The following is a 16,397-nucleotide window of genomic DNA, read 5'->3' as shown; positions in this document are numbered from 1 at the left end:
AGGCACTGGGTTCGATCCTTGGCACCTCATAAATAAAAATAAAGGCATTGGTCCACCTACAACAACAACAACAACAACAACAACAACAACAACAAATCAGTACTAGAGGGCTAGGATTATGGCTCAGTGGTCAAGCACTTGCTTACCATGTATAAAGCCCTGAGTTCAATCAAAACCAAAACCAGACAAAAATGAGTCTTACAATAATAAAGATTAATAAAGATTTTTAAAAAATGTTAACTGAAATTAAAAGCTATATTTAAATCAATGTAAGGAAAATAGACTACCTCCTAGGAAAAAAAAAAAAAGCTACCAACCATCAAAAAATATTTTCACTGAGCGTAGTAGTGCACAACTAAGCAACTCAGGAAGCTGAGGCAGTTCAAAGCCAGTCTCCACAATTTAGCAAGACCCTGTCTCAAAATTAAAAAAAGAGCTGGGGATGTGGTCAGTGGTTAAGTGCCCCAAGGTTCAATTGCAGGTACCAAAAAAGGGTCATATTTTCCTAAAAGGCCAGATAAAGGCAAGGAAAAGAGAGACCTTAGTAACTGTTGGTACTCACCCTTTATCTTTAGCATGCACATCAGCTCCATGCTGTAGAAGATATTCCACCACAGACACCCTGTTATACCCTGCTGCAAAATGGAGTGGTGTAGACTGACGTCCTTCAATATCTCTGCAGTTGACACTCTGAACAGTACACAGTTTCTGTAGGATTGAACACAGCATACATACACGTTCTCATTTCTTGTTTCAATCCATATTGTAGGAAATTTCATGTTTGGCTTCTTTTTTTTTTTTTTTTTTTAAATATTTTTTTTTAGATGTTGATGGACCTTTATTTTATTCATTTATTTATATATGGTGCTGAGAATCGAACCCAGGGCCTTGCGCATGCTAGGCAAGTGCTCTGCCACCGAGCTAAATCCCCAACCCCAGGAAATCTATTCTTATTTCATCTTGTTGTTTACTGAGAATATCCCTTTGGTCCTCTCATTTATGTCTGTATCTCCTATTTTTTCTACAGTAAGTAGGTCAATTTTATCTTTATTACTACTCCTTACATAAAGATAATCTAAGTATAACTTCCATTTTGTGGCAATTACACGTACAGGTACACTGGATCACAGCAGCACCAGCATTGTCAAGGTTCTTATTAAAAATTCAGCATCTCAGACTCCTACGTACCAAGTTAGAATCTGCATTTTAATAAGATTCCTAGGTGATATGTATACACATTAAAGTTTGGAAAGTAATGTTCTAGACCAGTAGACCTCAAATTTCCATGTGCATTGGGTCCCACCTTTAGATTTTCTGATTCAGTGTGTCTTTGGCGGGACTTGAAAATTTGCATTTTTAACAAGTTTCTAAGTGACACTGGTGGTCAAGGAACTATTCTTATAGAATAAATTAATAAAATGCTACTGGTTAATCTTGAGAAAATTATAGTTACTCAAATAATTTTCTGTTTTTCGGTTCAAATGAGGAAGCAGAATGGAGAAACCCTCACTTAAATATTTTTTTGAAATTTTTTTAGTTGTAGATGGATATAACACCTTTATTTTGTTGATTTTTATGTGGGGCTGAAGATTGAACCCAGTACTTCACACATGCTAGGCAAGCGCTCTACCACTGAGACATAACCCCAGCCCTCATTTAATATTTTGCATGAAGAACATGGAAGTTTAAGGAAGGAAAGCAACATAGATAATGAATCGCAGTGCTCAAAGAGTAAAACAAAAAAGAACAAAACAAAATCCAAAAAAGTCACTATTAGTAAAAACTCTTTCCTCCTTTAACTATCCTACCTTGAAAAGCAGGAATATATAAGCTCAATAAACCAAGGAGTCAGTCAGTGGGTTTACCTCAAGGGGCTTTATCATTGGACTAGCAAAGCTCATTATGTTTACTGAACAAGAACTTCATAGATATATAAATTCTATTCAAAAGACGGTGTTTCAAAGGTTATAAAGTTGGACATCAGGAACAAATATTTTTAATGCATATCAGGTGTTAGGTGTGGTATTATCACAGGCTTCTCTACTTCTCAGTTTAACTATGTCCATTCTGGGGACAGGCTTTTTTGTGTGTGTGTGGTGCTAGGGATTGAACCCAGGGCCTTGTGCATGTGACGCATGCACTCTAACAACTGTGCTATTTCTCCAGCCCCTGAGACAGGCTTTCTAATAGTAGTCCAATTAAATATATAGTCTGATGGATCAGCACTAAACAAGTAGAACTGAGGGCACAATAAAATGTTCATTGGATAATACATACATGTTCTTGTTCCAGAGATTCATACAGAGCCACCTTAGAAAAAAGAAAGGCTGGTGGAGATAAATGTCTATCAAGTGATTTTAGAAGGAGATGGGAGGGAAGACAGCCTAATACCTATCACTAGGAGAGCTGGCCTTCCTTAATCCAGTGGTGTTACTTTATTCTCTAAATTAAATTCCTGCCTCTACCTTATGTCTTCTTCATTTCTCTATTCCTTTAGACCCTTTACGTCTTTAAAATGCTTCATATTGTGCTTACTAAAGAGTTTTACGTTTCTTAGTATGTATAGTGAAAAGGCATTTAAAATTTATCAGTCTCCCTTCCCTCACATGGGAGGGGGGAATCAGCTAGTTGTCCTTTAACTATTTGGTTTAACTTAATTTTCTGACCACGTCTTTTACAAAAAAAACAAAAATCCTGATTATTTATGATGTCTATATTATGTATAAAGATAAATCCAAAAGAAAGGATCAATTTACAGAAAGCTCTTCATTTATAAAACCAGTGGAGGGGCTGGGGTGGTGGCTTATTGGTAGAATGCTTGCCTAGCATGCATGTGGCACTGGGTTCGATCCTCAGCACCACATAAAAACAAACTAATATATCTATCTAAAACTAAAAATACATAAATAATTTTTTTAGAAAGACGAGTGGAAAAATTACTTTAAGTTCTAGAAAGAGATCAATATTCATATTTATTAGAAAATCTAAATTAGATTTTATCTAGTGGGTCTGTTTAGTACTGGAATTACCCTACAGAAATAGTAAAAATTATTCCAAATAGCTAAATTTGCCATGAATTAAGTCAACAAATACAGCTTTTTATAAAACTTATTACCCACTAGTGCCCCTTTAATTTGGATCAGTAGTTTTGGAAAAGTCTCTAAAAGGAAAATACAAGGTTTTTCTCTCCCTTACTAGCTTAGAAAATAAAAATAACATTTTTACATTTACTGAAGAATTATTTAGTTCATGAAAAAATGTTGAATCAAATTCTTATATTAGTTGAATTGTGATCTATCAATATATTAGGCTTTTGAGTTATTTACCTGGATGTACAATTTCTGCAGGCAGGGAAATATCTGGTATATTTACACACACACACACACACACATATATTTGTATGTGTATATATATATGTATTAACATACAAATATATGTAGACATGGTAAAAGTCAAAACAGAATCTGAGGAAAGGTTATTCGGGAAGATTTGTATTACACGAAACATATTAAATATGTTAAACATATTAAATATATCTAACATAAGGTGTTCTTACGAGCATACTAGAAGGCTTAAACAGACAACAAATAATTTAAAATCTGTGAACTCTAACATTTATTGACATGTATGTGAAACTAAAAAGTCCTTTTCTTTCATTACTCAGTGTTTTTTATCTGTAGAGAACTAGATATTTTTGTCCTTTAAAAGCAAGGTACATATAAATAAACCAAGCTCTTCATTATAATAGTACAGACTTCATTAAATGATGTCAAAATAAAAATGCATGGTTAACAAATACATAAAGATTATATCTTACTTTTACAGTTTCTACATCTCCAGCCTTTGCAGCTTCCAGCAACTGTCTGTCTGCCTCTGAATTCCCTAATGGGATACCCTCTAAAAAAGAGAGAGGGAAAAAGTGATTAATTTCTTCAAGTCAGGCATCTTATCAAAAGGTAAAGTCCTTTTACAGTCTGCTAGACTAGGTAGGAAATCTCCATGGCAGTGGGGGAAAAATATTAAGACTGTGTATAATTACAAAATATGATTTAAGCAACAAAAAGGAACATAAAATAAATGATAAGCTAGCCTGCTCTATAATCAAGCCATATGGAATGTTACAAAAGTATTACATCAGGAGAGCAAAAGCCAGAAATCTAATAGTGGTTCTTCCATTTACTAGTTATCTGAACTGGGGCAAATCAGTGTTCTGAGGCTCACATATTTTTAATTCTAAAGAAGAAAGTTGAACTAAAAAACAAAGTTATTTCCAGGTCTGAAATTCTGTTCTACAGCTCATTTAACATTTCAAAAAAAAGAACATCTACTGTTACCTTAGCACAAAATAAACTGAACACAGACTCAAGATTTATGTATCAAAAATTAAACCTTAAAAGAACTAGAGTAAAACATAGGTCAGTATCTTCATATCTTGAACCAAAAAAGCTTCTTAGAGCAAAACTGATTTGGAAAAATAATTGGCAGGCAACAGAGCATTAACCAAATTACAGAACAAAATGGCAAAAAAAAAAAAAAAAATCACATTTCAACAAACAGTTGAAGAAATACTATATCTAACATAAGGTGTTCTTATGAGCATACTAGAAGGCTTAAATAGACAACAAGTAATTCACATACAAAAAATAGAGAAATGATCAATAAAGATAAAATTATGTTCAAACTTGGTCTTTATCAAATACAAATTTAAAAAGATCCTATTGTTTTCTTACCCACTTAGTATACAAAGTGGAAATATGGAGCTACACTAACAGTATTTCTATAGTTTGCACTAAAAAAAAGCATCCTTAGAAGGCAATTTGAAAATTATATACCATTCTTTGATTGAAAAATTTCCCTTTAATAATTTATTTTCAGAAGCTAGTTTGAAAATTAAGAGAAGCTATAAATAACAACAGAACTTAGCATAAAATTGGCAAGACTAAATTTTATCATTAGGTAACTGAATAGGGCTAGTGTTATTATCCTTAAACAGATGTGTAAAACATAGAAAAAAGGTAATCCAGAGAGCCACTGTAGTCAGTTTAGTTTTGGCAGATCCTATGAGGCTACATCAATCTGCCTTCACTTTTTCAAGCAGTGTTTCTCAAAATGTGATTCCCTGACAACAGGCATAAAGATCATCAAAATGACTGTTAAGAAAAGAATGCTTGATTATGCTAAGTGAAGCTAGCCAATCCCTAAAAAACAAATGCCAAATGTCTTCTTTGATATAATGAGAGCAACTAAGAACAGAGGAGGGAGGAAGAGCAGGAGGAAAAGATTAACATTAAACAGTCATGAGGTGGGAGGGAAAGGGAGAGAAAAGGGAAATTGCATGGAAATGGAAGGAGACCCTCATTGTTATACAAAATTACATATAAGAGGTTGTGAGGGGAATGGGAAAAAAATAAGGAGAGAAATGAATTACAGTAGATGGGGTAGGGAAGGGGGGATAGTAGAGGATAGGAAAGGTAGCAGAATACAACAGTTACTATTATGGCATTATGTAAAAATGTGGATGTGTAACCGATGTGATTCTGCAATCTTTGTAATGTTTTGAATAACCAATAAAAAATAAATAAATAAAATAAAATAACTAAAGTGGCCATGAGAAGAAAATGCTTACAAAAGAGAACAGTGAGAGAAAGGGAAAAATAAACATACACTGAGAACCTGTAAAAAAAAAAAAAAAAAAAAGAAAAGAATGCTTGCTTCATTACCTGAGCTTTGAGATCTCAAAGCCACTCTATTAGATTCTAAGAGAAAGTAGAGATGTAAATAAGGATACTTTAATTTTTTTTTTGTACTGGGGATAGAACCCAGGGGGGGTGCTTTACCTCCAAGCTACACTCCTAGCCCTTTTTATTTCTGAGATAAGACCTAAGTTGCTAATGCTGACCTTGAACTTGGAATCCTCCCATCTTATCTCTAGAGTCACTAGGATTAGAGGCAGGCAAGTGCTACCTTGCCTGAAGCAGATACTTCAAATATTATGTGACTGGATTTCTACACTAAAATATTTAACCTGTAATGTGTTCAGACACCTGCTCTAAATGTTAAATTTTAAGAATATGAGTACCTTTAATAGTTAAATAATACTTTTTTTGTGTGTGTGTGTGGTACTGGGGATTGAAGCTAGGGCTGCTCTACTACTAAGCTATATATCCCTAGTCTTTTTTGAGACAGGGACTAAATTGACCAAGCTGGCCTTGAACATGTGACACTCCTGACCCATTTTCCCAAATTGCTGGAATTATAGGTATGTGCCATGCACCTATCTAAATAAGTTTTAATAAGCCACATAGTGTGTTACCTTGTACAAAGTATATATGACTTAAATCTGCTGGATCTAACAAGGACCCTAAAAAGGAATGAAGAATAAATGTCAGTACTTAGGGTATTATGTATTACCAGCTTGTGGTCCTATTAGATCCATCTTTTCAGATTTTCCTTTCTCTAAAAAGAAATGGCAACTATTATATCTTATTCTTAAAAATTTTCTTGATAAAAACTTGAGAGCCATCTATTTTCGCAGAATAAACGTTGTAATGAAATCATAATTGTGACTTCATGACATTGGGTAGTTGAGTACTTGTAAAGAGTACTATTAAGAAGAAATAGCCAAAAATTCTCAAAAATTTTCTTTTCATTACCAGCTCCTACATTAAACACCATAATGTTAAACAATTTAAAGGTTAATTAAAAAAATTAATGTCACAGAAGCATTTAATACCTTGAAGCAGCTGCTGCACATTTTCATTTCCCATCTGCAAGGCAGTAAATCCCTGAAGGGATATGATGTTAGGATCACACCCATAGCTCAGGAGTAGGCGGCAAGTTTGTAGATGGCCACAATGTGCAGCTCTGTGCAGAGATGTCTGACCAAGATTATCGAGAGCATTAACCTTAATAATGCAGAAAAAGTTGAAATTAGCCTGCAGTGCACAATTTAAAACCACTTAACCATGTATTTAACACTTGCTACCTATTTAAAAGTTTTGAATGTTTCTTTTTGACACTGGGGATTGAACCCAGGGGTGCTAACCACTGAGCCACATCTCCAATCCTTTTTATTTTGAGACAGGGTCTCATTAAATTACTTAGGGCCTTGATAAACTGCTGAGGCTGATTTTGAACTGTGATCCTCTTGCCTCGGCCTCCTGAGTCGCTGGGATTACAGGTGTGTGCCACTGCACCTAGCTCAGTTCTTCTTTTATGAAATCAAAGCAAGTATTTTTTGCTTAAATCTAGAACAAAAATATACCAACTTATGAAGGCTGGCTGACATCAGAAGAAAAACCCAATTTTAGGCTAAAATGTTGAGTGACAGTTGAATTTATTAACAAATTATTTATAGGTGCACTGTATTTAAAGTTAGATATTGCTTAAGAAAGCTGAATCTCTATTTATGGATCTTGGAGTTCTAGAAATGTAGAGGTTAACCCCAAGATGGACAACAGTGAGGAGCAAAGCTAGAGTTAAATTAGTATTAAAAATATTTACTTCTATTGGCTTAATCCTCTACCCAATTTATCATGTAAAACATAATCTGTATAGATAAACACATGGTATATCCACACAATGTATTATTTCTTAGCAATACAATGGAACAACTATTGACAGGAAGATGAAATCTCTAAAACATTACACTGGGTGGAAAAAGCCTTACACAAAAAAATACATATTGTATGATTCCATGTATATGAAGGCCTAGAGCAGCCAAATCTAATCTGTCAGAAAAAGTAAAAATGGATGATACTGTTAGAGGTGGAGATGGCCTAGGATGGAGCATTATCTTTGCCAGAGGATGTTTATTATCTTGACAAGAGTTTTGGTTACACAGATGTATGCATTAATCAAAATTCAGCAAATGCATGTTTAAAATTTATAAGTTTTTGCTGAATGTAAATTTTGTATCTTAAGAAAAATTATAAACAAATGCTGAACTCTAGTTGATGAATATGTGGATTTAGAGATGTGTATACTAATATACAAATCACTTTGACATGTATTCAAAATAAGATATATTAAAGGATGTATAATAAAACAATATAGTAAAACATTAGTGACAGACACTAGATGATGGATATACAATTACTTATAATTACTTATATATATCTTTGAAATTTTTCACAAGAAAAAAATAAGACTATAAGACTCCCCCTATCTCATTTCTACCTTCATATTCCCACCATGCAAACAATTCTTTGAAATACAACTGAGAAATTAAGTTACTTAGTAATCAATTCTGTGTCCATCGGTGTTTTGAGATACTGGCCAATTCATATTCATGGAATCAGAATATTTTAAGAGGAATATAACACCAACTTCTCAATGAACATGAAACTATAAATAACCAGTTTTAATGTTTATAGAATCTGAAAAATCTATTTTAAAATGCTCAGGGCAATTATTTATTAACATTTCCAAACTCAATGAAAAGTGAAAAACATCCACTAGCCAAAATTTTATTTGAGTACTACTTTGTATTAGGATTAGGATGACCAACTTGTCCTGATTTGCCTGGGATTTTCTCACTTTTAGTACTGAAAGTTTTGTTTCTGGAAATCCCTAAGTCCTGAATAAAACTGGGTGGTTGGTCACCCTAGTCAAGATTGTTTCACTGAGTTTCAGAACTTAAAAAGAAATATACCACATGTATGAAAAACGGCAATCAATGAAAAGTTACAGAACAGAGACAAATGAGGTATGCCAAGCAGTCAAGCGGAAATAAACTTTTATTCAATAATTTACAATAGAAAAGATCAAGATTATACATTATCGAGAATTCCCCCAAATCAAAGAGATTAGGACACTGAGAGACAACATGAAAAGAAAGTGGGAAATTCTAAGTTGTTCCTTGAGTGAAGGAAGGACAGATAAGAAGACTAGTCTGTAAAACACATTAGGAAAGGGCTATAGGGCCACCCAAGCAAAAAGGGGTATGTTTCTTTCTTCTCCTTTCATTCAAAGCAGCTCCATCCTTTCTGTTAGTAAATATCTATTAAAGATTTTGTTTGAAGAAGGAAAGCATCTATGGCTAAAAGTTGAAAAATTGCTGAATTAGGTGACCATCTCTGTCATCTCTTCCAATATGAGATGTGTATCTTTTACGAAGTAGAATTTTTTGAATTTTCTAGATAAGAAATAATGATTTCTAGCCTTGATAGAAGAACAAATATTCAATGTTTAAAATGATTTGTGTACAAGTGCTAACTAAAGAATAGTAATTTATCACCATGGGTAGGTATAATGCTTTTATCCAAATTACTTAGTTTCCTCCTATAAAAAGTCTTTGACTTAGTTACATAAATAAAAGAAGGTGGAAAGACCATCACTGGAGTAAAGAGCAGGAGTTAGCTTTGTGACCAAGGAACAAAAGATTCGGTAAGAAAAGACGACTGTTCAGAATCAGTATTACTTTAGCTGGGGATATTCTGGAGAGTGTACTGTTAGATAAAGACCTTAAAGATAACTGTGATAAAACTGTAATAATGGGGTGTGGACAAAAGGAATGGAGAAAGAAGGTCATAAATAAATATGTGAATAAATACATAAACTTTCTGTCGAAAAAAACTGGATACAGAAAAAATTACCTGAGGGACTTTACTATTATTATTTTTTTAGGGAGGCATTGGGGATTGAACCCAGAACCTTGCCCATGCTAGGCAAGAACTCTACTATGGAACTATATCCCCAGCCCTTTTAAAAATTTTATTTTGAGAGAGGGTCTCGTTAAGTTTCTCAGGCTGGTCTCAAACTTGCAATCCTACCTCAGCCTACCAAATAGGTGGGATTACAGGCATGTGCCACTGTGCCCAACTGCAGGACTATTTAGGTGTAGATTAAAAAACAAAACAGTTAATTTGTTAATAGGGAGTAGGCATTTCATCTGTTGAACAGAATATAAACTGTTGGGTGACCAAGATTACCAAAAAGGAAGTATACCTTTGCTTCATGTTTCACCACTACTTCGACAACATCATTATGAGCTTTTTCAGATGCCACGTGCAGAGGAGTCAAGAATCTTAAAAGACAAAAAGTCAGCCAAACAATGAGTATATCTTCCAAAGAGTAAAATGTCAATAATATTTAATTATTTAAAGTATACTTACTCTTTAGTCTTTTCATTGATGTTTGCTCCTTTTCTTAGCAACAGTTCACATATTTGCTTTCTTTTGGGATATGGAGATGCAGCAGCACAATGCTAAATAATTCAAATTGCAGCATTAATCAAGGACTATATATAACTGATTTTTATTTAAGAACACTTGTGTTTCCAATCAAGAATAATCAAATTATTTAACTTGTTTTACTTCTGACCAACTTTATTCTCCAAAGAATTTGTAGTGGATAGTAACAACAATTACCAAATTATGACAAGGTCTGAAACCCTATGTACTAAATGCTGCCTGTTATTAAATATTCTGTTCAAAATTTTTCATCTCTTTGAAAAAGCCACTATGGATGTGAAGAAACACAATGTGACCGATACCTATTCTGAAGGTGTTTATGTTATTGTTTAAAAGGTTAAGAAAATAACCTAAAGATCGGGGATTCTTTACAATGAAGAAAGAATACTCTTCCACTTTGAATTCTGCTTGGTTAATAGCTAATAAGGTGTTTCTCTCAACTAGCTGCTGTAGCAGAACAAGAAGCTTGGATTACCTGTTTGATACAATCGGTTTTAGAACTCCATTTGGAGTTCGAAGGTGCAGCATCTGTATCTATGATATATTAAGGAAGAAAGGAGGCAGAAGGTAGGGATTTACCAGTCAGAAATCTAGTAAGTATCTTACGGTCATGGCCTATATGTTTGCAACCTCAACCTACAGGATAATATTCATGGACAACAAGTATTCAATAATGTCTGAATGATGAATGATTAAATAAATGTATATAATATTAAAACTGAAATCTGAAACTCCCTAGAATAAAAGTTCTGGTTAATTTATAAGCAAAGCTGCTCTACACAACTGAACACACAGTACACATGAAATTTGTTCTCTGATTGTAATCTGTTAATCATAAGTCAGATCTTCATGATGGCTAAAGATTCATTCTTTGATACTGTTGTGTTCACTAAAATCACTCCTTTGCCCTTAAGAAAATAAAACCCAACTTGTGAACATAGCTCTTTTGGCACCTTAAGGATAATAACTCCCAGAAGATCTTTCAGAAGAGCACAAAAAATGGAAATAGTTTATTTCCAAGAATACTTTATCACATCCACCTCAAAATACACCTCTACTCCTCTGCACCATCCTGGCGCAGGGCCTGCAATCTCTGGAAACGAAGAAGAAACTGTTTCTGTACCTCAACTACCCATTGACCCTTAACTTCTAGTTGTTTGAAGGTTAACAAGTTGTTTAATAGCATGGTATCTGGGGGGAAACAATGTTTAGTACAATGGCTCCTCCTTATTCATGCTTTTGCTTTCCATTGTTTCAGGTCAGCCTCAGTCTGAAAATATTACATGGAAAATTACATAAACCATTTGATTTTTTGAGACAGGGTCTTACTAAATTGTTTAGGGCCTTGTTAACTTGTTAAGGCTGCCCTTGAACTTGTGATCCTCCTGTCACAGCTCTTCCAAGTTGTTGGGATTACAAGTATGTGCCACTGTACTCATTTTCATTAGTTTTAGAAGCAGTTTTCAGAAGTGTGATGACGTTTTGCATCATTATGCTCAAGATGAGAGCCATTTCTTTTTCTAGTGAATGTAAACAACTGCCTATGTCACTTGTTCATTATCACTTAGGAGCCATTTTGGTTATCATCAGATCAAGTGTTGAGGTATCACAGTGTTTGTGTTCAAATAACCCTTAATTTACTTAATAATGGCTTCCAGTGCAAGAATAATGATACCAGCAATTTTGATATGTTCAAGAGAAGTTGTTAAAGTGCTTCTTTTATTGAAACATCTTAATATAAAGGAAAGAAAAATAATTGCATTCTGAGGTTTCTAATGGCTACAGTGAAGTTATTGATGTTAATCTCTTACTCTGCCTAAATTATAAATTAAACTGTACCATAGGTATAGAGGAATAAAAAACAAAAACAAACAAACAAAAAAACAGTACACACAGGGTTCACTATTGTCCGTGGTTTCTTGTATCCATGAGAGTCTTAGAAGATATTCCTCTCAAATAAAGGGGTATAACTGTATTAGCTTTTCATACTAGACATTTTCCCATGATGTTAGTCTTTCCAAGTTTCTCTGTACCATTTTAATGCTGTTGTGGCTTTAATTTTTATTAGCATTTCTTACAATCTGCAGCTTTGTTATTTTTTTTACTTGGATGATTTAAAAGAAGTAACAAAAAGATACAAAATATTTATAAATAGGCTTTTACATAAATTTCACATAGCTTACATTAAGGCAAAAGGAAAAGAAATTTATCATAAAAGATTATTAAGTACACCTATTGTTGAGTTAAATCTATTAAACACATTAATTTATCTTCTCTCACCTAAACATATTATGTAATTCATATAAGAACTTTTTCCTTTTATTTTTGGTGCTAGGGATTGAACTCAGGGGTGCTTAACCACTAAGCCACATCCCTAGTCCTGTATTATATTTTTTTAGGGACAGGGTCTTGCTGAGTTGCTTAGGGCCTCTCTAAGTTGCTGACGCTGGGTCTGAATTCACAATCTCCTGCTCAGCATCTGGAGTTGCTGGCTGTGCCACCACACCGAGCTTACAATTTTTCCTTTTTAAGGTGGCCACTGATTATACTATTCCCACTTCTATCTTTCATCACTTACCCATACTTTTCTGATTGCCTTTCCTCATATTTCCCTACTCACATCTACTCTGTTATGATTTCAGAGTTACTCTTAGTTCTATCAGGGAAGTAGCCTCTAAGACACTTTACTCACACTTTAGGACTAATTTTGAGAAAATAATCCAATATTGAAGGAAATACACCAAATGGTTTTTATTTGAATGGTGGTATAATTTTTTTTCATTATTTTCAGTGAAAATTTTCTATTAGAATAAGCCTTTATAATTTTTATAACTTTTCCAAATGGCAAATGGGATGTAACACACACCAATATATGAATAAAACTTTTTTTTCTGGATATTTTCTCAAACTTATAATAGTATTGCCTTTTGGAGGGTGTGTGTTGAGGCTATTTATACTGTTTGACTCTTTTCTTTATATATGTGTGGGCATTAATTTAATTTTTTTTAATTACAGATTTTAAAAATAATGTCATTGCTAAATCAGAACATTATGAGTTTGGCATGTTTTTAGTTACTGTCTTTTAAAAACTTAACTCTGAAAAATTACCAATGCTGTTTCATGTGTCTGAGGATGCTTGAAATTCACCATTTCCAGAGAGAGATGTTTTTTGATTCGTGTAACATCAGCTTCACGTGCAGCTTGCAGCAATGAGTGGCCTTTAAATTCATCTAGATGAAGAAGCATTCAGATCTTCATGAGCATCATCAAATTAATAGAACTTACTCAGTAAAAGACATTTAGCATGATTCTTGATGTTATTTTGAAAATAATCTTCCCAAATAGCCTATAGTGGTATCCTAGTTCTTCTCTGTTATGGCTCAATTCATCCTCAAGTATACACACATATTTAGGTTATGGCAGATTCAGGATCTGCTCAAATACATAATTGCTCTAGAGCTATCTAGAGTACTGTAATATATTCCCAGACCACAGTGTTGTGAGAATTTTTCAAAAAATTTTCAAAACTTTCCTCAATAAATAACCCCTAAACTAACATAAAGATAGTTTTGTTTAGATCTATTAGGTAATTGGGTGCTAGACAAATTGTCTATTGCTAAGTGTCACCTATGATGATCAAACAAAAGAGGGTATTTTTCTTTTACTCATCAGACTTGTGAAATCACCCTTATCCTTTATTATTCCAGAAAAATATAACTAATTCAAGTTGCCTATTTGTATGCAGTAATACTGTAGAAGTACTACATAATATATGTAGTAATACTGAATATAGTGGTATTTCTTTCTGCATCTATTTCAGCTAAAAACAGAAAACCACAGAACTCAGCCCAGGTATTAAAGATTATTAAATGCTAAGACCTGGGAACTGTGTTTACAAGATGGCAATCTGATAAATAATACTAACTTTATTAACAGATTAACTAGAAAGTCATATCAAAGATGTGACTGGAATTCATGCTTTCATTTCAAAAAAATATCATCTATAAGACTAAAACATAAAAAGTATAACTTGACTTCAAAAACCCTATACAAATATATTTTCTTTTCATAGTACCTAGAATATGCTGAAGCTCCCTAAACAACTGCACTTATATCTAAGGATAATATTTCATTCTGAAAATTTTATAGGAAAGAAAAGTATTCAGGTCAATGATACCATAATATCCTAGCTGGACATTCATAATTTTTATACTCACATGATAATCTTTCTTTTAACTGTGGTGTAGGAGCCAAGTCAATAGCACTTTTGTTGTGACAATTGAGTAGTGTTGGATCTGCACCGTAACTTAGGAGAAGAGAACACACTTCAACCCTATTCTTAGAAGCTGCCTCATGAAGAGGAGTGAACTGCCACAAGTCCATTGCATTCACACAGGCACCATGCTGGGAGGAAAAAGTGTACATTTAATGTTCAATTTTAAGAGAATTTAGAATTATTAGTACTGTGCAATTAACATCATGTAACTTAAAATGGTTATGTTTCTAAAGTCCACTTTTTAAGCCAATTAATTCAAAACGAAAATGTTTTTCTCAATGGAGGAATAGTGGCTGATTGTTAGGCATGTCCACAAGGGGTCTGCTTAACTCGAATGAAGCTTTAGACTTAATCTATATCTTCTCCAAGAACCACCCCCATCCCCTTTTGAGGTATAATTTACATATAGTGAAATGCACAACTCCTAAGTGTGAATTTTAGTGAGTTTTGACAGATATATCTATACACAATACAATAATCTGAATCAAGATATAGGACACTCAGAATGCTTCCTCATGCTCTTTTTTATAGGCAATTTCTGCCTCATCCTACTTGTAGTACCATGTTAATGTGTTTCTAAATTTCATAAAAAGGAAAAAATACAGTGTATATTTCTGTGTCTAACTTTATTCACGTTTTAAAAAAATTTTAAAAATTATTTTTTTTGTATCAATAGTTTATTTTCACTACTGAGGAACATTTCATTATAGAAGCAGCTGTCAAAATGGGTCTAATGTTTAACTTTACCAAAAACTGAAACCATTTTCTAAAGTGGCTATACTATTTTACATTGCTAACAGCAATGTTCTGAATTCCAGTTGTTCCATATCCTTGCTAACACTTCATTGGTCAAACTTGACAATATTTTAGTCATTTCCAAGTCTTGGAGTTGGATGGACTGTATAAGTTATACTACTATGACCCATCAAACACAAAATCTCTTCCAGAGCATTCCTGACAGTGAACCAGATACTGCTTTTTATATGTTCAGTGATGGGGAGCCAATTCTTGGCTAACATGGCTTTTTATAGGTATTACAGAATTTCCATTAGGAAGTTCACTTCTACTTTAATATATGCACTTCAAAATTTGCTCCATTTGTCTTTTTTGGGCATCAAAGATCAATACTCTTTTGTTGTAATTTTGTAATATTCTTAGGTTTTTCTTTTCCAGTCTACATACCTCAAAGTTCCTTCACTCATCCTTCATATCAGATGGTTTCTAAACTCATCCTTGTAGCCTTCAACTAAACATACTTTAGTTTAAGAAATTCATTTTAAAAAATATTGTGAGCCTAAAATAACAACAGATTCGCAAAGTGGTTTGACTGTGCAAAATACAGTACGTTCATGAATACATTTGTTCTTTTTTAAAATATTTATTTTTTAGGTGTAGATGGACACAATGCCTTTTATTTTTATGTGGTACTGAGGATCAAACCCGGGTCCCACCTGTGCTAAGTGAGCGCTCTACCACTGAGCCACAATCCCAGCCCCTGTTCTTTTTTAATATTTATTTTTTAGTTGGACACAATATCATCTTTATTTATTTTTATGTGGTGCCGAGATTCGAACCCAGGGACTCACACATGCTAGGTGAGTGCTCTACCGTTGAGCCACAATCCCAGCCCAATACATCTGTTCTTAACACTGTACTTGTACTATTGGCATAAAATTATAATAGGCTTTTAGGGAGTTACATTAATTTATACTTATATTCAATCAGTGGGCAACATAAAAGCTCTAGAGGTTTTTTTTTTTTGGTACTGGGGATTGAACCCAGGGCACTTAACCACTGAGCCACATTTCCAGCCCTTTTTATTTTGTATTTTGAGACAGGGCCTCACTAAATTGCTGAATCTGGCTTTGAACTTTCGATCCTCCTATCTCAGCCTCCTGAGCCACTGGGATTACAGGTGTGTGCCACCA

General features: G+C 33.7%; 1 protein-coding gene across 1 annotated transcript in view; it reads right to left on the bottom strand.

The window, feature by feature from the left end:
- The window catches only part of Tnks2 (tankyrase 2), a 62,328-nt gene that overhangs the window by 23,624 nt on the left and 22,307 nt on the right, over positions 1-16,397 (bottom strand). The window contains exons 8-14 of the mRNA XM_076835290.1: positions 14,411-14,597; positions 13,302-13,423; positions 10,116-10,207; positions 9,949-10,027; positions 6,734-6,905; positions 3,818-3,897; positions 563-708 (exon numbers count right to left, since the gene is read on the bottom strand). Of these exons, the coding sequence (XP_076691405.1) occupies positions 563-708; positions 3,818-3,897; positions 6,734-6,905; positions 9,949-10,027; positions 10,116-10,207; positions 13,302-13,423; positions 14,411-14,597 (878 nt within the window). The remainder of the gene's footprint in view (positions 1-562; positions 709-3,817; positions 3,898-6,733; positions 6,906-9,948; positions 10,028-10,115; positions 10,208-13,301; positions 13,424-14,410; positions 14,598-16,397) is intronic.

The sequence above is a fragment of the Callospermophilus lateralis genome, chromosome 15, assembly GCF_048772815.1.
Source record: "Callospermophilus lateralis isolate mCalLat2 chromosome 15, mCalLat2.hap1, whole genome shotgun sequence".
Lineage (NCBI taxonomy): Eukaryota > Metazoa > Chordata > Mammalia > Rodentia > Sciuridae > Callospermophilus > Callospermophilus lateralis.
This window is presented reverse-complemented; position numbering and strand designations above follow the sequence as displayed.